The sequence below is a fragment of the Mus caroli genome, chromosome 16, assembly GCF_900094665.2.
Source record: "Mus caroli chromosome 16, CAROLI_EIJ_v1.1, whole genome shotgun sequence".
NCBI lineage: Eukaryota > Metazoa > Chordata > Mammalia > Rodentia > Muridae > Mus > Mus caroli.
The window spans coordinates 45,983,510-46,006,393 of record NC_034585.1 but is presented as its reverse complement, the minus strand read 5'-3'; the positions used below and the strand labels follow the sequence as shown (position 1 = coordinate 46,006,393).

Here is a 22,884-nt window from a genome sequence, read left to right as displayed (position 1 = left end):
AAGAACTAAGCTAATTAGTAATGACTTGGCGTATAGGGGAGGAAGCAGAAGATAAAATTGAGGAGATATGACTTGTATTATACAGCAAAAACCTGTGGAGATCTGTCAAACTTCTGGGTGACCAACTAAAATTCCATCTGCTGACTTGCTAATGGGTCACTGTCAGTTAAGATCCAAAGCAACAGTAGGACATGATGGCTCATTTCTGTAATCCCTGGACTTAGGAGGTTGATGGAGGAGGAATGCCATGAGTTCAAGGCCCACTTGTGTTGCATAGTAAGTTCCAGGCCAACCTGAGCCACAGAGAAAGATTTTCTCTCAAAATCAAAGACCTAGATCTCCCTGGCCCCATAAGAGTTTGTGATAATATTGTGCACAAAATACCCACTGTAATTTGTCATTTCTTTCTTCTCTTCGTCTTCCTTCTTTTTGTTTTTCATGTTTATATATGAGTGTAGTAGGCACCTGTACATATATGTGAAGGTCAGACACTGACATCAGGTGCCTTCCTAGATTTTTTTTCTTGCTTTATTAATTAAGTCAGGGTCTCTCAGTTGAACCCAGAGAGAATCAACTAAAATAAATGTTTGATATAGGTATCTCCCATCTCAGTGTTCTGAATTTATTCTGGGGATACTGCTGGCCACTCTACTTGCTAAGCTTTTTCATAGTCCATAGGTATATAAATCCCTGTCCTCACACTTGTGGCAAGTGCTTTATCAACTGAGCATCTCCCCAGCCCCGGTTTACTCTATTTCTAAGATGTGCTACCAATAAAATCACTTCATTTTGATACAAAGTTTTTTTCTTGTTGTTGTTTACATGTTTCCACAGTCTCTGTTTAATAAACATTTACACTCTTTAAAAAGGAAAAACTAGTGCCTGCTTCTGATATATTTCTCAACTGGGGAATGGTGATGGAACTATTTAGTCAAATTGAAAGCTAGCTATAAAGAAAGGGTGGGGAGCACTCACAGCCTGCAACTGAAGACGTAGATCATTCTTTTCTTGGACAAGGGAGACTTGCTTTGTTTTCAGCTCCTCCCTCTGGGATTCTGAACTCTCCAAAGCTTTTTGTAGTTGTGCACACTCTTCCTTCAGGACAGCTATCTCCTCTCCAGCTCCTACAGACTTAGCAAGGGGCTTGATCTTGAAGAAGAGCCCCATCCAGGGACAGTTCTTCACAGCAATGAAAGCTCTTATGTTCTCTTGGATCAAAGCAAGGGCATCCCTAAAGTATGATTGAGAAAAGAAAAAGAAGTTAAGACAGACTATAAAAGCTACTTATCATTATTTATCACCCAGCTTCATGGTCTGAGACAACAAGACTAATTATAGACTGAAGAAACTAAAACTATGTGCTAAAATATATCCTCTTTATAAGTTATTTAGCTCAAGTATTTTCTCACAGCTATGAAAAAAAAAATGTGGCACAGCCAGAAATGCAGCTCAACATCAAGGGATTATTAAATTCCTAAGGAGGAATTCAAAATACTCCAGGGGAAGTCAGTAGGATACAGGAGAGTTTAGTAAAATTAAAAAAAAAAAATAATTCGTCCCACCAGCAATAGAGGAGTGTTTCTCTTTCTCCACATCCTTGCCAGCATTTGTAGTCACCTGAGTTTTTGATCTTAGCCATTCTGACTGGTGCGATCTTAGGGTCATTTGGATTTGCATTTCTTTGATGACTAGGGATGTTGAACATTTCTTTAAGTGCTTCATGCCCATTACAGATTCCTCAGTTGAAAATTCTTTTTTAGCTCTGTACCCCATTTTTAATAGGGTTATTTGGTTCTCTGGAGTCTAACTTCTTGAATTCTTTGTATATATTAAATAACAGCCCTCTATAGAGTGTAGAGTTGATAAAGATCTTTTCCTAATGTGTTGGTTGCCGTTTAGTCTTATTGATAGTGACCTTTGCCTTACAGAAGCTTTTAAATTTTATAAAGTCCCATTTGTCAATTGTTGATATTAGAGCATAAGTCATTGTTGCTCTGTTCAGGAAATTCTCCCCTGTGCCAATGTGTTTGAGGTTCTTTCTCACTTTCTCCTCTAATAGTTTCAGTATCTCTGGTTTTATGTGGAGGTCCTTGATCCACTTGGACTTAAGCTTTGTACAAGGAGATAAAAATAGGACAACTTGCTTTCTTCTACATGCCAACCAACAGTTGAACCAGCACCATTTGTTGAAAATGCTGTCTTTTTCCCACTGGATGGTTTTGGCTTCTTTGTCAAAGATCAAGTGACCATAGGTGTGTGGGTTAATTTCTGGATCTTCAATTCTATTTCATTGATCTACTGGCCTGTCTCTGTACCAAGACCATTTGGTTAAATAAATCACTATTGCTCTCTAGTACAACTTGAGGTCAGGGATGGTAATTCCTCTAGAAGTTCTATTATTGTTGAGAATGGTTTTCAATATCCTAGGTTTTTTGTTATTCCAGATGAATTTGAGAACTGCTCTTTCTATCCATGTGAAGGATTGAGTTGGGATTTTGATAGGGATTGCATTGAATTTGTAGATTGCTTTTGGTAATATGGCCATTTTTGCTATGTTAACCCTGCCAATCCACATTGCTGGTACGATTGCAAGCTGGTACAACCACTCTAGAAATCAGTTTGGCAGTTCCTCAGAAAATTGGACATAGTACCACCTGAGAACCCAACTATACCATTATTGGGCATATACCCAGAAGATGCTCAACATATATCAAGGACACATGATCTACTATGTTCATAGCAGCCTTATTTATAATAGCCAGAAGCAGGACACAACCCAGACACCCCTCAACAGAGTAATGGATACAGAAAATGTGGTACATTTACACAATTGAGTACTACTTAGCTGTTAAAAACAATGACTTCATGAAATTCTCAGGCAAATGGATAGAACTAGCAAATATCATCTTGAGTGAGGTAACCCAGTCACAATAGAACACACATGGTATACACTCACTGATAAGTGGATATCAGAAAAAAAAGAGCTCAGAATACACACAATACAACTCACAGACCATATGAAGTCCAAGAAGAACAAAGACCAAAGTGTGGATGTTTCAGTCTTACTCAGAAAGGGGAAAAATAATCACGGGAGGTAAAGGGTGGGAGAGTTCTAGGAGGGAGAGATGTGGGGAAGGGAAAAGGGAGAGCAGGATCAGGTGTGGGAAGATATGGTGGGCAGAAGTACAGAGAGTCCAGAAATTGAATGGAGGTGTGTTGGGGAACTGGTGGTAGCCACTAAGAAGTTCCAAATGCCAGGGATCCAAGAGGTTCCCAGGATCCAACAGGAATGACATTAGCTGAATTACCCAACAATGGGGAGAAGAACCTATAGGAAACCATATCCACTGGATAGACACGGCTCCCAGTTAAGGGATGGGGCCATCCACCCATCTCAAAAAATATCAATCCAGAATTATTCCTGTCAAAAGGAAATGAGGGACAAAGAATGGAGCAGAGACTGAAGGAAAGGCCATCCAGAGACCACCCCACCTGGGGATCCATCCCATAAACAACCACCAAACCCAGAAACTATTGTGGATGCCAACAAGAGCTAGCTGAGAGGAGCCTGGTATAGCTGTCTTCTGAGATGCCTTGCCAGAGCCTGACCAATACAGATACAGACGCATGTAGCCAACCATCTGACTAAGCTTCGGAATATGAATAAAGGAGTTAGGAAAGGACTGAAGGAGCTGAAAGGGTTAGCAACCCCTCAGGAAGAACAACAATATCAACCAACCAATCCTTCCCCCTCAAAGCTCCCAGGAACTAAACCACCAACCAAAGAGTACACATGGAGAGACCCATGGCTCCAGCTGCATATGTAACAAAGGATTACCTTATCTGGCATCAATGGGAGCCCCTTGGTCCTGTGGAGGCCCGATGGATGCCCCAGTCTAGGGGAATGCTAGTGTGCTGAGGCAGGAAGGGGTAGGTGGGGGAATACCCTCGTTGAAGCAGGGGAATGGGGGGAGGGGATGGGGGTTTAAGCTGGAAAGGGGGATGACATTTGAAATGTAAATAGATAAAATAACCAATAAAAAAAGAAAATAATTCATGAGCTGAATGAGAATTTTCACAGAAAGAAGTCCCTAAACAGAAGTCTTGGCAGTGAGGAACTTAATCATTAAGAGAAGCTGGAAGAAGCTGAGGAGGAGGGCAAACCCATAGGAAGACCAGCAGTCTCAACTAATCAGGCCTCCCTGAGATCTCTCAAACACTAAGCCACCAACCAGGCAGCTGGTCCTAGGGTCCTGACATATAAACAGCAGAGAACTACCTGTCTGGCTTCAGTGGGAGAAGACTTACCTAACCCTGGAGAGACTTAAGGACACAGGGAGTAGGGAGGCCCGGCGGAGGTGAAGGGCATCCTCTTGGAGACAGGGGACAGGAGCAGTGGGATGAGGAACTATGGGAGAGAAGATGGGGAGGAAGGCAACGACTGGATTGTTAAAAAAATAAAATAAAAGTTAAAAAAATTCTAAACTAAAACTGGTTGGCTTCAGCAACGCATTAAGCCAAAGAGAAAAGGGAGCTTTGTAAAACTGAAGATGGGTCTTTTGAAACAAGACCATCATATATTTCTTTAAAACAATGAAGAAGAAGAAAGAACGCTCAAGAAGAAATTTATGACATGCCACTAAGAGAAGAGCACTTAGACCCAGAAAGCCTTAAGGACCAAGAAACTCAGTGAGAGAAGGTGCTCTCATAACAGCACAGAAAGCACTGGGTTAGCTGGAGAGAAGCTTTAGAGCCATGCAGACTGAAAATACATGATTTTTACAGCCAGAAGGTTGTAAAGGTTTACTGCCAGAAGTCTACAAACTTCCTTAAAACTCAGGCTTACAAAAGATCCTAGAAAAATAGTTTCTGCCCTGTATTACTAGGATTTGCAGAGAAAACTTGGATTCTTTTTAATCTAAACTCAAGGGCTTTGACATCAATATTGACAAAGGACAGTAACCATAACTTAGACCTAAAAATAACATCGTTTTTAACACTGCACCCAATAGAAAAAGCAGAATGATTTAAGACTTTAATTCTACTTCCACTACTAATGAATGAAGGTAGCCTGTGACAAAGTGGTTTATCTTCCAGACCGTAGATGGGCTGAAAATTGGTCCTCAGAATACAGACCATAATTAAAACTAAAGTGAAGTTACTCTACCTGATATATAAAATAATGAGAATTTTAACAAACACAATCAGAACAGTTACATAAATAGATTTATGGAACGAGGAAAAGAGAGAAATTAAGAAAGCAATTCCATTTATAACTGTATCATAAAACAGTAAAAATATCTGTACACAGAAAATTAAAATATTAATGAAATTAACTGTAGAAGATTCAAATACATAGAAAAAATCACACACTTATAAATTGAAAAATACTAGAGTATCACTTTTGTTTGGGGATTTATAGTTCATAATGATGGAACTCTTAGAAGCAGGATCATGAGGTGGGTAGAGGGTCACACTTTCTTTGAGGGCAGGAAGCAGAGGGTGTAGAATTTCAGCCCCTATGGTGTTGCTCCACCCATTCAGGGTGGATTGCCCCTACTCCATGAAACCTCTCTAGAAACAAGCCAAAGTAGACCCTTCCTTTCATTAACTTGTTTTACTCAGATATTTAATCACAGCAATGAGAAAAGTAGCTGATGGGGAGAATATATTATAAATACATATTATGGAAGAAATGCATGTCATATAACCCAGACTGTATTTGAAGTCCTGATCTTTCCTTCTGTCTCCATTCCCCCAATACTGAAATTGCAGGCATGCAACATCTTGCCTAGTTAAATACAGTTGATCTTAAATGTTCTCAGCACATACAAAATATATCTATATAAGGTGATATGATAATTATCCTGATTGCAGCAATCACTGCACAAAATGCATACATATGAAAACATCAGATTATATACTATAAACATATAATTTTTCAATAAACCTTCAAAAACACCAGAAAAAAAGAACCAAATACATTGAAAATGAATACATCTCACAAACATGAGGTAACAAATTAATGAAGTTAAGGGGAAAAAAAATGGAATGAAAATTATCATGTGATACACTAAATATATATGTATATATGTATACATATACACACATACCATGAAAGAAGGAAAGAAAGAAAGAAAGAAAGAAAGAAAGAAAGAAAGAAAGAAAGAAAGAAAGGAAGGAAGGAAGGAAGGAAGGAAGNGAAGGAAGAAAGGAAGGAAGGAAAGAAGGAAGGAAGGAAGGGAGTACAAAATAAGCAATACTACGAATAATGACTTAAGAATTATTGAGGATTATTTTCTGGGAATACAATTATAGATATAATAAATACTTAAGAGTTATAATTGATTAATGTACAATATAAACAAATAATTGATAATATTACACAGTTATTCGATCAATAATAATTTTTTAATTTTTTTAAATTTTTTATTATTTTTTTTAATTGAGTATTTATTTCATTTACATTTCCAATGCTATCCCAAAAGTCCCCCACACTCTTCCCCACCCACTCCCACTTCTTGGCCCTGGCATTCCCCAGTACTGAGGCATATAAAGTTTGTACAATCCCAGTACTGAGGCATATAAAGTTTGTACAATCAATGGGCCTCTCTTTCCACTGATGGCTGACTAGGCCATCTTCTGATTCATATGCAACTAGAGACAGGAGCTCTGGGGGGATATTGGTTAGTTCATATTGCTGTTCCACCTATAGGATTGCAGATCCCTTTAGCTCCTTGGGGACTTTCTCTAGCTCCTCCATTGGGAGCCCTGTGATCCATCCAATAGCTGACTGTGAGCATCCACTTCTGTGTTTGCCAGGCCCCGGCATAGTCTCACAAGAGACAGCCATATCTGGGTCCTTTCAGCAAAATCTTGCTAGTGTATGCAATGGTGTCAGCGTTTGGAAGCTGATTATGGGATGGATCCCCTGATATGGCAGTCTCTAGATGGTCCATCCTTTCGTCTCAGCTCCAAACTTTGTCTCTGTAAATCCTTCCATTGGTGTTTTGTTCCCAATTCTAAGAAGGGGCAAAGTGTCCACACTTTGGTCTTCGTTCTTCTTGAGTTTCATGCGTTAATTTTTTATTAGATATTTTCTTCATTTACATTTCAAATGCTATCCAAAAAGTCCCCTATACCCTCCCCATGCCCTGCCCCCCTACCCACTCACTCCCACTTCTTGGCCCTGGCATTCCCCTATACTGGGGCATATAAAGTTTGCAAGACCAAGGGGCCTCTCTCAATAATAATTTATAATCTGACTCAAAATGTAATATGTTGAGCACATTGAGAATTATGAAATCCACCAAAAACATTAAATTCATATTATTTTAAAGGCAAATGTTTCTAAGGGTAAATGACTAGATAATTGCAACATGGAATTAGAAAAAATTCTGTATGGGAAAAGAAAACATTCTCTAAATCTTTTACAGGATTAGAATAATATTTGTCTAAGCTTATATAGCATAATATAGATTAAATAAAATTTCAGGCCAGTAAACTCATTTTTAAAAATTTAATTGTAAAATTATAACAAAATGTATCAGTGTGAATCAAAGTAGGTTAAGTGTTTTAAACATTTATCAAAACTCAACACATTTATAGGTTAATTTAGGGAGACAATGTGTTAACAGATACAGATAAAAAATTTAATCAGTTCCTTATGTAAAAAAGAAAATTAAATGCTCTACAAGAGAAAATGAAAGAAACGGCAATACTCTTTAAACAATACATCAAAAATTTTAATATCATTTTTAAATGCAAATGATAGCTTTTGCCAATGTCAGAAATATACCACATATATGAAAGTATATGGCAAGGGGAATCTTACGGACAATTGCTGAGCTGTAAATCAGAAAACAGTATCCTACAAAGTCAAAATTGGAGGCAACCTAAAACCCTGAGAATTGCAGTCCCTATCTGTGCTTTGTCATTAACTAATCAGAGGATAGAACACTGTAAGTTATATCATCTTCAGAATATCTTATGTAAAGAATGGGGAAATATTAAAATATCACTGGAAAACTGCAACACACTGTAATGGCGCATGACATTTTAAATAGCACAAATTTAATCTGTGCTATTTAAGGAATACATGGTGGTATATTTAAGCAATGGGCTACTCTATGGCAATTAAAACTAATGATCTTGATTTTATGAGTCCTACATTCATCAACACAGATTTACTTCAAAGGGGGCTTTGGGAACAGACCAAAAAATGTCATAAGGAAAATTATTTACATGAAGTAAGTATGTAAAAACATTCAGCAAGTTAAGGATATCTGTATAGCACATAGGGCTACACAGAGAAACCCTGTCTTGAGAAAAAGAAAAATAGCTCTTTACATACTAAAGAATGCAATTATAGTTTTACATGAATTATATATTTATACATGTGACAGAAAATAATAAACCATTTGTGATCTGGGGAAAATAGATTTGCATCAAGGAGGAAAATATTCAAGGGCTTCAATGGTGGCAGTTAATTTTTAAATTGTCAGCAATTATATAAAAAAGTTAGGAATTGGTATTCCTTGATGATGGTTCCATGACAATGTACTATATTATCTGTATTTTATGAATCTTATACAATTCACAATAATTTCTGATAAATAATTTAGAAACAATGGGTTATAATGGCCTCGTTTTATAAATAAATGAAATAAATATGGAGAAATTGAAAACTTTATGCATAACTGGAACCAGGTGTGGTAGTACACATCACCAATCCCAGCATTCTTTTTTTTATTAGAAATTTTCTTTATTTACATTTCAAATGTTATCCCCTTTCCTAGTTTCCTCTCCAAAAATCCCTTATCACCTCCCACCTCCCCCTGCTTCCCAATCCACCCACTCTCGCTTCCTGCCTCTGGCATTCCCCTATTCTGGGGCATATAGTCTTCACAAGACCAAGGGCCTCTCCTTCCATTGATGACCAACTAGGCCATTCTCTGCTACGTATGCAGCTAGAGCCATGAGTACCATGATGTGTTTCCTTTGATTAGTGGTTTAGTCCCAGGGAGTTCTGGGGTACTGATTAGTTCTTACTGTTGCTCCACCTATGGGGCTGCAAACCCCTTCAGCTCCTTGGGTACTTTTTCTAGCTCCTTCACTGGGGACCCTGTGTTTCATCCAATGGATGGCTGCAAGCATCCAATTCTGCATTTGTCAGGCACTGGCCGAGCCCCTCAAGAGACAGCTTTATCAGGCACCTATCAACCAGCTCTTGGCATCCAAAATAGTGTCTGAGTTTGGTGGTTGTTTATGGGATGAATCCCCAGGTGGGGCATTCTCAGGATGGTCATTCCTTCAGTCTCTGTTCCGAACTTTGTTTCTGTAAATCCTTCCATGGGTATTTTGTTCTCCCTTCTAAGAAGGATTGAAGTATCCACACTTTTGTTTTCTTTCTTGAGTTTCATGTGTTTTGCAAATTGTATCTTGGGTATTCTGAACTTCTGGACTCATATCCACTTACCAGTGAGTGCATATCATGCGTGTTCTTTTGTGATTGGGTTATCTCAATTAGGATGATATCCTCCAAATCCATCCATTTGTCTAAGAATTTCATAAATTCATTGGTTTTAATAGCTGACTAGTACTCCATTGTGTAAATGTACCACATTTTCTATTTCCATTTCTCTGTTGAGGGACATCTGATTTCTTTCTAGCCTCTGGCTATTATAAATGAGGCTGCTATTAACATAGTCGAGCATGTGTCCTTACTGCAAGTTGGAGCATCTTCTGGGTATATACCCAGAAGTGGTATTGCTGGATCTTCAGGTAGTACTATGTCCAATTTTCTTAGGAACTGCCAAACTGATTTCCAGAGTGGTTGTGCCAGCTTGTAATCCCACTGGCAATAGAGGAATGTTCTTCTTTCTCAACATCCTTGCCAACATCTGGTGTCACATGAGTTTTTGATCCTAGCCATTCTGACTGGTGTGAGGTGGAATCTCAGGATTGTTTTGATTTGCATTTCTCTGATGATTAAGGATGTTGAACATTTTTTAGGTGCTTCTCAGCCATTCTATATTCCTCAGCTGAGAATTCTTTGTTTAGCTCTGCACCTCAGTTTTTAATAGGGTTATTTGGTTTTCTGGAGTCTAACTTGTTGAGTTCTTTGTATATATTGTATATTAGCCCCCTATCAGATTTATGGTTGGTAAAGATATTTTCCCAATCTGTTGGTTGCCTTTTTGTCTTATTGACAGTGTCCTTTGCCTTACAGAAGCTTTGAAATTTTATGAGGTCCCATTTGTTGATTCTTGATCTTATACTACAAGACATTGGTGTTCTGTTCAGGAAATTTTCCCCTGTGCCCATATTTTCAAGACTCTTTGCCACTTTCTCCTCTATAAGTTTCAGTATCTCTGGTTTTATGTGGAGGTCCTTATCCACTTGGACTTGAGCTTTGTACAAGTAGATAAAAATGGATCAATTTGCATTCTTCTACATGCTAACCGCCAGTTGAACCAGCACCATTTGTTGAAAATGCTTTTATCCACTGGATGGTTTTGGCTCCTTTGTCAAAGATCAAGTGACCATAGGTTCGTGGGTTCATTTCTGGGTCTTCAATTATATTCCTGTCTGTCATTGCACCAGTACCATGCAGTTTTTATTAATTTCTCTGTAGTACAACTTGAGGTCAGGGATGGTGATTCCACCAGAAGTTCTTTTATTGTTGGGAATAGTTTGTGCTATCTTGGGTTTTTTGTTATTCCAGATGAATTTGCAAATTGCCATTTCTAACTCTGTGAAGAACTGAGTTGGAATTTTGATGGGAATTGCATTGAATCTGTATATTGCTTTCTGCAAGATAGCCATTTTTACTATATTAATCCTGCCAATCCATGAGCATGGTAGATCTTTCCATCTTTTAGATCTTCTTTGATTATTTTCTTCTGAGACTTGAAGTTCTTACTATACAGAGCTTTCACTTGCTTAGTCAGAGTCACACCAAGGTATTTTATATTATTTGTAACTATTGTGAAGGGTGTTGTTTCCTTAATTTCTTTCTCAACCTGCTTATCCTTTGTGTAGAGAGAGGCCACTGATTTGTTTGAGTTAATTTTATATCCAGTTACTGCGCTGAATCTGTTTATCAGGTTTAGGAGTTCTTTAGTGGAATTTTTTGGGGTCACTTAATTATACTATTATATCATCTACAAATAGTGATATTTTGACTTCTTCCTTTCCAATTTGTATCCCTTCGATGTCCTTTTGTTGTCTAATTGCTCTGGCTAGGACTTCAAGAATCTATATTAAATAGATAGGGAGAGAGTGGGCAGCCTTGTCTAGACCCTGATTTTAGTGGGATTGCTTCAAGTTTCTCTCCATTTAGTTAGATGTTGGCTACTGGTTTGCTGTATATTGCTTTTACTATGTTTAGTTATGGGCCTTGAATTCCTGATTTTTCTAAGACTTTTATCATGAACAGATATTGAATTTTGTCAAATGCTTTCTCAGCATCTAATGAGATGATCATATGTTTTTTTTTCCCTTTGAGTTTGTTTATATAGTGGATTACATTGGTGGATTTCCATATATAGAACCATCCCTCCTTCCCTGCAATCCCAGCATTCTTAAGAGGTTCAGAGATAAGGGATTACCAGGATTTCAAGGCCAGCTTGGTCTACACGTTGAGGTCTAGGCTAGCCAGGGCTGACATAATACTCTCTCTCAAGTAACAACAAAACTAAACAAACAAAAATAATTTAAAAGACATGGTCCTTGCAATTAAATTCCTATGCTACACTGATAAGAGAGTTGCGAAAGATCCTCAGGAGTTGCCTCACTAATAAATTTTATGGTCTTGATCATCTTTGGAAAAAAGAATTAACAAAATATAAATCAAACCACTTATACCAAGCCTTGTGGGCTTTCTTCCAGACGTTAAACTATACTAAGGAAAAATTATAACCAATATTGAACTTTTTGTTCAAGATTTGTTCATTTAAAGAATTAATTAGCTTTGTTTGCATGGTTCTACTAAAAAATTAGAAAAAAAATAAAAGACCTGACACCAAATTGTACAAGTATAATCATAAATGTTTCTATTCAACATGCCTGATATGAAACAAGAGAGCTACAATTATAAGTCATTAAGATCCATACTTGCTGAGAGAGTGAACGTAAGAGTGACCAGAGCACATATGTGTGCACATGTGTGAGCATGCATAGCATACACACACACACACACACACACACACACACACACACACACACACAGGGACTTTACTTCTACTGAGCTAGTTTAGTGTATGTGTACCAATTTTTTAAATGTGTTTTTATTAGAATACAATTATATCACATCTCACCTTCTCTTTTCTCCCTCCAACCAATCTCTATCATATTTGCTCTCTCTCTCTCTCTCTCTCTCTCTCTCTCTCTCTCTCTCTCTCCCTCTCTCTCTCTCAAGTTGTCTCTTTTTCTTTGATTATTGCTTTTACATGTATATGCATGAATATACAAATACAGCCTGCTGAGTCCAATTGTATAGATATGATTTTAGAACTGACTGTTCTATATTGGATATCCATTTATGGGGCCTATCCTTGGAAAAGACAAATAATTCCCACTGTCTCAGCAATTGATAGTTGCCTATTGTTCTTTAGGGTGAGATCCCCAGGAGATTTTTTTTCCTTCCACATTGGCATGTCTATCAAATTTACCATTTTAGTCTTGTTTGGGTGAGTGCCCATATTTTCAGGTGTGCTACTGGCATAACTGTGAAACACATTCTTTTTCCAAAGTCCATAATCCTAAACATTAACTATCCTTCCCAAAGTGAAAATAGGAAGAAACAGAATTAATATCTAGATCATTGGGAAGACAGAAAGGCCCTTTATACTGTCTTTTTTTGTATGGAGGTTTTCAACACTCAGACTCAGTAGACTAGGCTATGTACCACAAACTACTATAGGGCACTGAAATAAAGTCGTATTGGTTGAGGTATGAATTGAAGTGGAATAAGAGCAGGGAGAGTTAATACCTTTCTTCTAGAATCTTCTCGAATGTGATGCGCATCAGTTTTCCTCGTGCTCTGGCTTGGAGCAAAGTGAAGACTTTAGATATTTTTTCATCCCTTCTTTCTTCTAACTGGTCCAGTATGAGAGCTTTAAAAAACACCTAAAAGAAGTCAATCATACACAATTTCACTCATCAGATGAATTCGGCAGTCTTTTGAAAGATGCCATGGACAACTGGCATAGTTACTGGGAGAGCTGTACCAATCCTATGTCTTTGTACATGTTTATTCATTGTGTAAAATTTCTATCCTAGGGAATTTCATTTTCTAACTCTAAAGGTTTTAAAGGACATTGTATATTGGATACATTGGCAACCTGATCATTTCCTCTGTACTTCCCCCTGATTAATAATAATAATGTTTAAAGAACATGATTTAACTTTTAAAATGGACTCAGGCACACAGCACTCCAAAGGACGTGGCAGAATCTACAATTATCTCTGTGAAGGACAGGGCAAAAAATATTTCTGGGATGGTGAGTCATCAACAGTTATGTTGAACACTTGTCTGGTTTTTAAAATATAAAATTATTTTAGTATGCTGGCAGTGGATTTTATTTTCTCAACATGTTTTAATTAAAATGAAATTCGATGCCTCTTCCCATCCCTTTCCTTCTAGCTTTCCTCCTTTGAATCTTTCTAATATTCCCCTCCAAGCTAATAGCATATTTTTCTCTCTCTCTCCCACTACCTCTTCCTCTCCTTCTCCATGTGTATGCACCCATGTACCCATGTGTGTACATATGTACACACATTCACACACACATACACATTCATATACACATATATAGATAGATATAGATATATCCTATTACATACAGTATTCTTGTTTGTGTATATATTGCTTCAGAGAAGACCTCCCCTCTATAACCAATAAGAGGGCTTATCCCTGGGAAAGCCTCATTTCATCTGACAGTCATTAGTTGCCAGTGGTTCTTTGGGTATGAGTGGAACCCCATGAAATTATTCATTCTGTAATAATATGTCCATTGATATTACTATTTCCAGGAAATAGAACCCTAATGTCCTTCAACAGATGTGTGGATAATGAAAGTGTGATGTGTACCACAATGGAATACTACTCTGCTATAAAGAAAAAAATGAAATCATGAGATTTGTAAAAACAATTGGTGGGCCTACTGAAGAGTATATTGAGTGAGGTAACCCAGATCCAGAAAGACCAAAGTCACATACATGTTCTCTCTCATCTGCAGTTCTCAGCTCCAGATTCTCCAATGTGAGTTTACAGAATGGAGTAATCACAGAAACCAGGTACGCATAAAGGGACCATGGCACTAGATGAGAAAGGAATACCAGCATACTGGAAGTGATGTTTAAACTGCCCGTATAGTTGTAGCACCACAGTTTATTGACTCATGCACTAGAAGATACTTTTGTCCTACACAGAGAAACTTGGAAATTCCTGTGAATAATCAGTAAGAAAACATGTGAGGTAAACAGCTACTTAAGACACAAACTTCATAGAAGAAAACGTGTGGCCCTTCTTTAGAGGTACTTTGAACAGTTGTAAAAGTGAATCTTTGCTTAAAATATGTTCCCTCTTGCCAGTAGGTCCCTCTCACTTTCATTGGCGCATCCATGATGAAACCCTCCTGAATGTAGGTCACTTAGGATTCTCATTAGCTCATGTGAGCTTTAGCCCTGGTGAGTGGCATATGACAAAACAATGAGCTATAAAGAAGAAACCACAAATAAACAGGATGCCTAGATACTCAAAATATAAGTAACATTCAAAATATCAAGTAACACTCATAAAACTGGATAGGTTTGGTTACACACACTTAAAATCCTAGCAACTCAGGAGGCTGAGGCAGGATGATGATGTGGCAAAGCTCGGGGAGGATGGATAGACAGAAACCAGACAGATAGAAAACTCTTCATCCTGTATTCTCCCATTCTCCTTCAAAAAGCAATAGTCTTACATGGATGTCATTAAGAACAACATGGTATTGACTACCATATAAGATCAAGCCTATTACCCAGAAATTTCCAAAAATATGTGGGTTTCTTGGGCAATGTAGAATTTATATGATCATGTTTCAAATAAATTGGTTTTGGTTTATAAATGATTTTTTTAAAGTTACTAAATTATTCAAGTAATACACTTTTCCAATGCAGCAGACTACTACGTAAGACATTTCACATAGGCAAGCATTATCTCTGAGAACCTGGTTTACACTCTCTTACTCTGTTTTATATCTCGGAAAGGTCAATTCAGTGTTTTATAGATTGGCACAAATTTGGCTAGACAATTAGTTATACAAATTTATATGCAACACAGAGTGTAGCTCAGCTACAGTGTGCTGGCCTAGAATGTTCAAGTTCCTAGATTTAACCCTAAAGGCTGAAATCAATAAAGCAAATGAAATCTTGACTTGTTTAAGCAAATATGGATTTTCTTTCTCAAACAGAATTGAAGTTTATGAATTTGCCTCTATTTTTATTATTTCTCTTCACCGGAGCTAAAGAACTTATTTAATAATGAAGCATTTACCTATATTTTGAAATACTCAACCTTTCCTCCCACTTCCCTCCAAATACCTTCTTGGACATTCTGGGTTACCTTGGTGACTCCACACTGGTAATGGGAATGGTCTATCTCCAAGAAGTCAAGCACTTCTTCAGTTGCTTTTCTGCTGTTCACAGACTTGCTCTTTGAAAAGATTCTTGGGTTTAGAATGCAGTATCTAGTATGAGATGGAACCAGGGTCATACCACAGGGAGTAATGCGAAATGACTGAGAAAATGCTAGTACAGATATCTATCTCACCTTCCTATACACTCAACGATAACAAAATTCCGGGTCACAATTAGTGAAAATAGTATCAGTGTTCTGTCCAATGGGTCAGTTTATATCTTCGACAGTGTTGTGGTGATCAACTTAATTTACTGGGTTAGAAGAGAGGAATGGGCAGCATGTAAGGATCTTTATTATATTGACGGGAAAACTGAAAGCTTTAGTTGATTTTTCTAAATGCTTTTAACCCTGATGATGAACTGTAGGCACATATCTTTCAGTTTCCAGACAGGTGCTCCTTTAGCTCTATCCTATTTTGTTTAAATTTCCTTGACAAACATGATAGTTTTCACTTTTCAAATTCAGGACATAGAAAGTAGAGATGCCCTGCCTGCTACCACCTACACATTGCTGGCATCCTTCTTTTCAGAGCTGCTAAAACAGCACCGGCGTGATTGGGTGGCAACTAAGCCACTAAGCAACTAAGCATGTACACTTCCGAGATGCATCGCAGGTTCTCCATCTTCCTTTCATATATATTTCTTCTATATATGTGTGCAATATCCACTAAAGGAGATTTAAAGGCACCAAAGCTATATAAATATCGGTATTAAGAACAAATAATATGGAGCTATGTTAGCATGTATCTATCTCACCACCACCACAAAAAAAAAAAAAAAAAATTCAGTTTATAGAGTGGAGTACACCAAGCAAATGAACAATGTAGGCATAAACACTCCACGCAGAGGAAACAGAACAGAAGGCTTTAGAATTTTGGAACCTCCAATATATGACTACCTTTGCTTAAAGTCATCATATAGCATCCGACTTGGGAATGCTTCACAGCATACTCTAATTCCTTCTAAGACACCATTACAGCGCAGCTGCTGGAGAACCAAGAAAGGATCCATTACACCTAAAAGAGAGCGATACAAACATCTATCATACCAGATATTACCTTCATTGCTACATCTCAGGTATAAAAACATTTTAATTCAGTACTCTGGGCGTGAGTATTCACAGGACTTCACTAACTCCCATCCCAATGACACTTACAGTACTCGTTCTACTAGGAAAGATCCTATAGACATGATTTACCTACAATTTTTTCTAATGTACAACATACTGATATAGAAGACATCATAGGCAATTTCTCAAGGAACATAAAAATGATCACGTATTTGGCTATTTGTAATGGCTGACATCATATATTTAAGCCATGCATTTTATGACTAAAAGCAGCCAAAGAGGGTGATCAGAGCACAAAAGTGAGCTGCCGTTTCCAGCAGGAGGAGGGAGGGACTACAGGCAGGATATGTGAAATGAAAGGGGAAAGTGGACTAACAACAAAATTCTGTTTGCATTTAAGCCTAGACTGAATTTGGCCACATTTGGCCTTCCTTTTCCCCTTATTATATTGCCAGTGTCTTCATTTATTCTATAGTGTGAGCATTCCTCTATTACCACTTTGTTCAAAAAGAGCAGCCCTTCTATGCTGTCGGCTGGAATCTCTGATGGAAGCCTTTGAAAACCCTTCCAAGGGACCAGTATATGTGACCTTCATCAAGTACTTTGGACAAAGCCAAGGACCATTCCCTGTACAAAAGGTCTGCTATGTCTCTGTATCTTAGATCACAGATCTAAGCTAAACCATATGTCAGTACTCCAATCCTCTTATGGTAAGGACTAGATCTTTTATAACAAGTCAGGGGTGGTTAGAAGCTTCTGACACTTTAAGATCAAACCCACTCATCCCCTTTATTACATACGAAGGATTGTTTTATAGCATAAAGATTTTGTTGAAAACTTGATGGAATTCTCATTGATTTAATAGAATTCAGTTAATAGGTAGCAGAATTGCTCCAAAATTCAGAGGCAGCTGATTGTGTTCTTTGCTAGACCAAAGCAGGGCCCTTAGATGCATTCAGAAGCCTAGCTGAAGTCTGGGAATGTGGCTCAAATACAGCATCTTTATTTAGAATGTGTGGAAGTCCTAATATCACACACACACACACACACACACACACACACACATGAACTTATAATGTTGAAATGTCTCCATATAAAAATTCCAGTAGCATTGTTTGAAATCACAGTCTACCTAATTAGATCATTAGATTAGTTTCTTAATTATAGTATATTAATAAAAATACAAGCCAGTGTAGACCCACACAAATCATAATCAGCACTATTATGATATGAGTTCCAAGAGTATTTGATGCTCCCAAGACACAGTGCTTGTCATATATAGGTTTCTTTAAGCACCTCAGACTAAAGCTCTAAGAATATTATTATTCCAAAGAGTTTGCTGAAAAGCTTTAAATTATGACCTCAGGACTGTGGTCCAGATAGTTTAATTTGAAATTATTTTTGAGAATTACAAATGGGAAAATTACCACCATTCCCTCATTAATATCCTTCCGTCATTAACTCACTGCAAAAGTATCTACCATCCAGAAGTACATAATTACATAAATAGGCATGCTAAGGAAGATAATATTGGAAAGATTACTAGAGAAAATGTTTAACATTTTTCTGAAATGATCTCTTTGGTCAGTTTAGAAAATGAAGAGCAAGTGCTATTCATGTGCTAAAATATCATCCTGATTTAATATTCAATCCCTTTAAAAAATAGTTTCTCTTTCTAATGAATTAAATAGAAGCACATCCACGTTTTAACCTAAAATTCAAAGAAAAATTTAATTTGAAGCATACTTTGGGAAATCTTTGTGTATAACAACCAAGAATTAAGTTCAATAAGCCTGAATGAGGGTCCAGAGACCTCATATCTCAGTTTCTCTCATCTTTCCATGAGAAAATATACTCATATATAAAGGAAATAGTAAATAATTCTTCAAAATACATTCAACAGGGCTGAACCAAAATACAATCTCTATTGCAAAGTGTAAAGATGTCTAGTTCTTACCTGGAATTTTGTTCTTATTAGGATTTATACATCTCACAAAATGAGGTGCTGTTGATTTCAAATCTGTCATCAATTTATTTATGTTCTCCTAAAATAAAAGCCATAATAAACACAAAATCACTTTTCAAGCTGTAAAATAACCCCGGAAAGTCTAAATCTGTCAGTTGAATCTGATACACAACATGAATTCAATAGTATTACATGCTTACCAAACACATTATTTCTTCCCTGTGGCAAGTCAATACTTACCCAACAGACATAGTTCCATTGTGAATCATTTCCACCTGCTTTGAATTTGAATGCTGTAGCTTTTGAAGCTCAGAAATGAGATTTCTTTACAAAAGAAGTCATTTCTCCACTTTTCTATTTACAAAGCCTTTATTCTAGGTCAGATACTTCAGAATCACTATCAAGATTGTTTAAAGCACTTATTTGAAAGAGTGGAGAAAGCAGGATAGAGAAAGGGAAGAAAAGGCTGTGGTGCTGATTCAGCCTTGGCTTGGTTCTATACACCCAGCACCACCAAAGTTAGTCCTCTCTTGAGGCACTGGAGACCCAAACTCTGGAGAGGTAGATGCTGAGGTAGCTTAGCTTCCTATTGCCTAAGAACAGTTCTACCCAGTGGGAGTCACTATGAGTCAAGAGTCACACCAGACACAGGAATAGTGAGGGCTGACCAAAGCACCAAGTCAGTGCACCACTAGTGACTTCTAAAGCCCTACACAATAACAAGATAGCTCCATCTTTTCCACCTTAGTGGAAATGTCCTTTCCATGAAAGCCTAGTCACCTTAGCTTGATCCCCAGAACCCACATAATGATAGGAGAGAACTGAGTTCGCAGCGCTGTTCTCAGACCTCCACATGAGTGCTATGGCATGCATGTTCACACACATCATACACACACGGAATAATAATAATTACTTAACCAACTTAAAGGATGTAAATTACTTTATGGAGAGATGTAATCAATTGGAAAGATGTTCCTTTCTTGTGTGTCTTCTCACCAAACTGTGTAGCTTAAAAAGCAAAAAAGAAAAAAGAAAATTTAAAAACTTTTTTCCCAAATATATAATGTTATAACAGTCTGGATAAAAACAAATTCATACAAGTTTTTAAAACATGATAATATGTACCAAAAACCTTTAGGAACATGTATATGCTTCACAAAATGCCTATGATGTTTCTCCCTAAAGAAATAATCAGAAATCTATATACAGATCCTAACTCAACCATTATCTAGTCACTGTGGAAATTTTTGAGCAAAAGTGAACTTAGGGAATGTCTATTAAGATGTGTTAAATTATGAATAAATATCATACAGTAGAATACTCCAAGCTTGAAAATGATTTCGTAGATCATATAACAAATATGGAAATATTTTAAGTTTTATTTTAAGAGAAGTTACAGAATATCTATTCTGGATATCATTATCTTGGTTGTGTTAAGCACAGTGAGATTATAATTGACTGCAAATGAAACATCTTGGGAGACCTGCAAACCAAAATGTTATTAATCACTACCTACTGTGTGATAAGATAGGTGCTTTTACATTGATCTTTTAAATTTTCCTACATTGACTGCTTATGGCAACACCCAAGTGCTTTCAAGGTTTATTTAAAAAGGCAAATCTATTTCCCATTCCTTACTACTGAAGCAAAAGAATTAACACTAAGTTAAAATATCTAACAAACAGCTTTGTAGCTCTAACCCACTCAGATCAACAATAGCAGAAAAGACAAAAGCCACTGGAAATCTGGACACTACAGGACACCAGTTAGTAGAGAAAGCTTAAACACATATTTTGTGAATCTGAATAGTAACTCTGTAGAGATATATGCCATGAAATTTAATCATTAATGTCCTTTTGGGAGGCTTATGCCCTTTAAGTGGATCACATGACTTCTGTGTACACCATTTTACCTGTTTATAAATGGGACCTGACAACATTTTGAAACTATAACTTTGGTCTAAAATACAACAACTTGTCATGAGAAAGTAAGGATATTTGTGGACAATTTAATGTGAGGATGAGTTAGAATTTTTAGAAGCAATTATTTACAAGAAGTGCTAGAATAAGTTTTTTTTTTCAAAGTTCCTCCTTTCCCTTCCATCCTTCCCTTCTGGATGAAAAGAATGCAGCACACCTTGAACATACAGACTCCAAATTCCTTTCTAATTATCTGGCCATCCTTCCTCTCTGGTTCTTTTATGAATTGTCAGACAATTAGCCAACTAAGAACTGTAAACTATGCAGTCACTATCTCACCAACTTTAGACACCGTAAAAGACTGAGACAAAAGGAAAATACAGTATTCTGTTTCAGTCATCCTGGTTTTCTCAGAGACTGCAGTATAATGATAAGAAGTTTGAGCCCAGCTACTGTCAAGACACAGTCCTTAAAACAGAAAACAACAATAACAAAAACCTAATAATAGAATAAGGTAACCGTACTTCCCCCAAATTATCGAAATTAAACACTTTTATCTCCTTTTGATAAAAGCCAAAAGTATAGCAGACTTGCATCTTAATTATATCATCATGTGCTGAAGAATCTAGTAAAGCTAAACTCTTCATCTGTTTCTTGACCATGTTAACTAGGAGGCCTAGATCAGGATAAGAGAGACCAGGAATTAATGTAAAGCTGGGTATAAAATAATATAAAGGTGAGAATGTTAGGAAGTGACAGTGCATGTGCTACTGACAGAAGAACAGAGACACTTCACCCTATGTGTGTGGAGGGAATGTGAACTTGCTAGATTTAATATTTACCAAGTGTTTCCATTTTGCAAAGAAAAAAAATGGAGAGACTTGGGGAAATATTTTGATTTTTCAACCTGTATAATCCAAAGATGATAGATAGATAGATAGATAGATAGATAGATAGATAGATAGATAGATGATAGATACATAGATACATAGATATATAGATAGATAGAAATACAGACAGATACACACACACACACACACACACACACACACAAATTTTGACCCAAAGCTGCCTAAAAACTTCTTAAATTTTGCTCAAATGTTTCTCTGTATGATGTAGCCTGTAAGTTAATAAGAAAGCAAATTATAACTAACTCTGAGCAAGTTGCCAAGTCCTAGGCAAATACAGTCAGCCAACTATTCAAACCATGTTCACATAAAATAAATGCCAGGTATAATTAACAAGGCTGTCTCAATAACTTCCAATTTTGCACATCATCCTTTTGTCTCTGGCTATGAATAGCACCTCTTACTCATGTTGTGTTTAGTGTTACATGAATCTTTTTTATTTTGTTCTGCTTTAAACTTCCAACCAATAAATCCAACTAAGATTCATAAAGCCAGATTGGTCTTTGATATATATTTGAGAATTATTGACCCCAAACCATGCATCAAGCTATGTTGTTATTTTTCTCTTTTGTAGGTAAGTCTAGAGAAAAGCATGGACTAGTCATAAACACTCTAGGGCAGGAAAGACATCACAGAAAACAGAAAGTCTTATAAGAGAAAGTAAAAAGGATCCATGCAGAAGCCAGGCCACCAATCAATCTGAGATGAAGGTAAAACTTGTATGAAAACTAACTTACCACTACCAGCAATGATGTCCTTTGTAAAGAGACTCGCCAGGACTTTGTTGGAAGACTTCTGAAATAGAGCCACCACTGTTTCATTAAGAAGCCCTTTGTTCATTCCAATCCAACCACTGATATTATAAGGGACCTTTGGAAAGGCATGGGTTTCAGGTAATAAAATAAGAAAAGGTATACATTAATATGGAAAATTGTACATTGCTTTTAAAAATTCCACAAATTGTATCCTTTTGTATTAATTTACTAACAATATTGAGAAATATTCCAGAAGGCTGTCATGTATCCCAAGTAGATTTTTTTAAATGTTACATTTTCGCCCCTTCGGGTAGCTAGGGCGCAGTCAGCTGACACCCGCCAGTTACCCAGGACACCCGCCACGGGACCTTAAGACTTCTGGTGAGTGGAACACAGCCTCTGCTCCAATCTCTAAACAGAGACAACTATAACAACTAACTCCAGAGATTACCAGATGGCGAAAGGTAAACATAGTAATCTTACTAACAGAAACCAAGACCACTCACCATCATCAGAACCCAGCACTCCCACTTCGCCCATTCCACGGCACCCCAACAAACCTGAAAAGCTAGACCCGGAT

The 22,884-nt window shown here is 37.1% G+C and overlaps 1 protein-coding gene across 1 annotated transcript in view; it reads right to left on the bottom strand.

The window, feature by feature from the left end:
- Myh15 (myosin heavy chain 15) overlaps positions 1-22,884 on the bottom strand; it is a 139,567-nt gene that overhangs the window by 65,310 nt on the left and 51,373 nt on the right. Inside the window, exons 16-22 of the mRNA XM_021185004.2 lie at positions 22,287-22,419; positions 19,663-19,730; positions 18,714-18,801; positions 16,586-16,703; positions 15,614-15,737; positions 12,995-13,131; positions 976-1,231 (exon numbers count right to left, since the gene is read on the bottom strand). Coding sequence (XP_021040663.1) covers positions 976-1,231; positions 12,995-13,131; positions 15,614-15,737; positions 16,586-16,703; positions 18,714-18,801; positions 19,663-19,730; positions 22,287-22,419 — 924 coding nt within the window. The remainder of the gene's footprint in view (positions 1-975; positions 1,232-12,994; positions 13,132-15,613; positions 15,738-16,585; positions 16,704-18,713; positions 18,802-19,662; positions 19,731-22,286; positions 22,420-22,884) is intronic.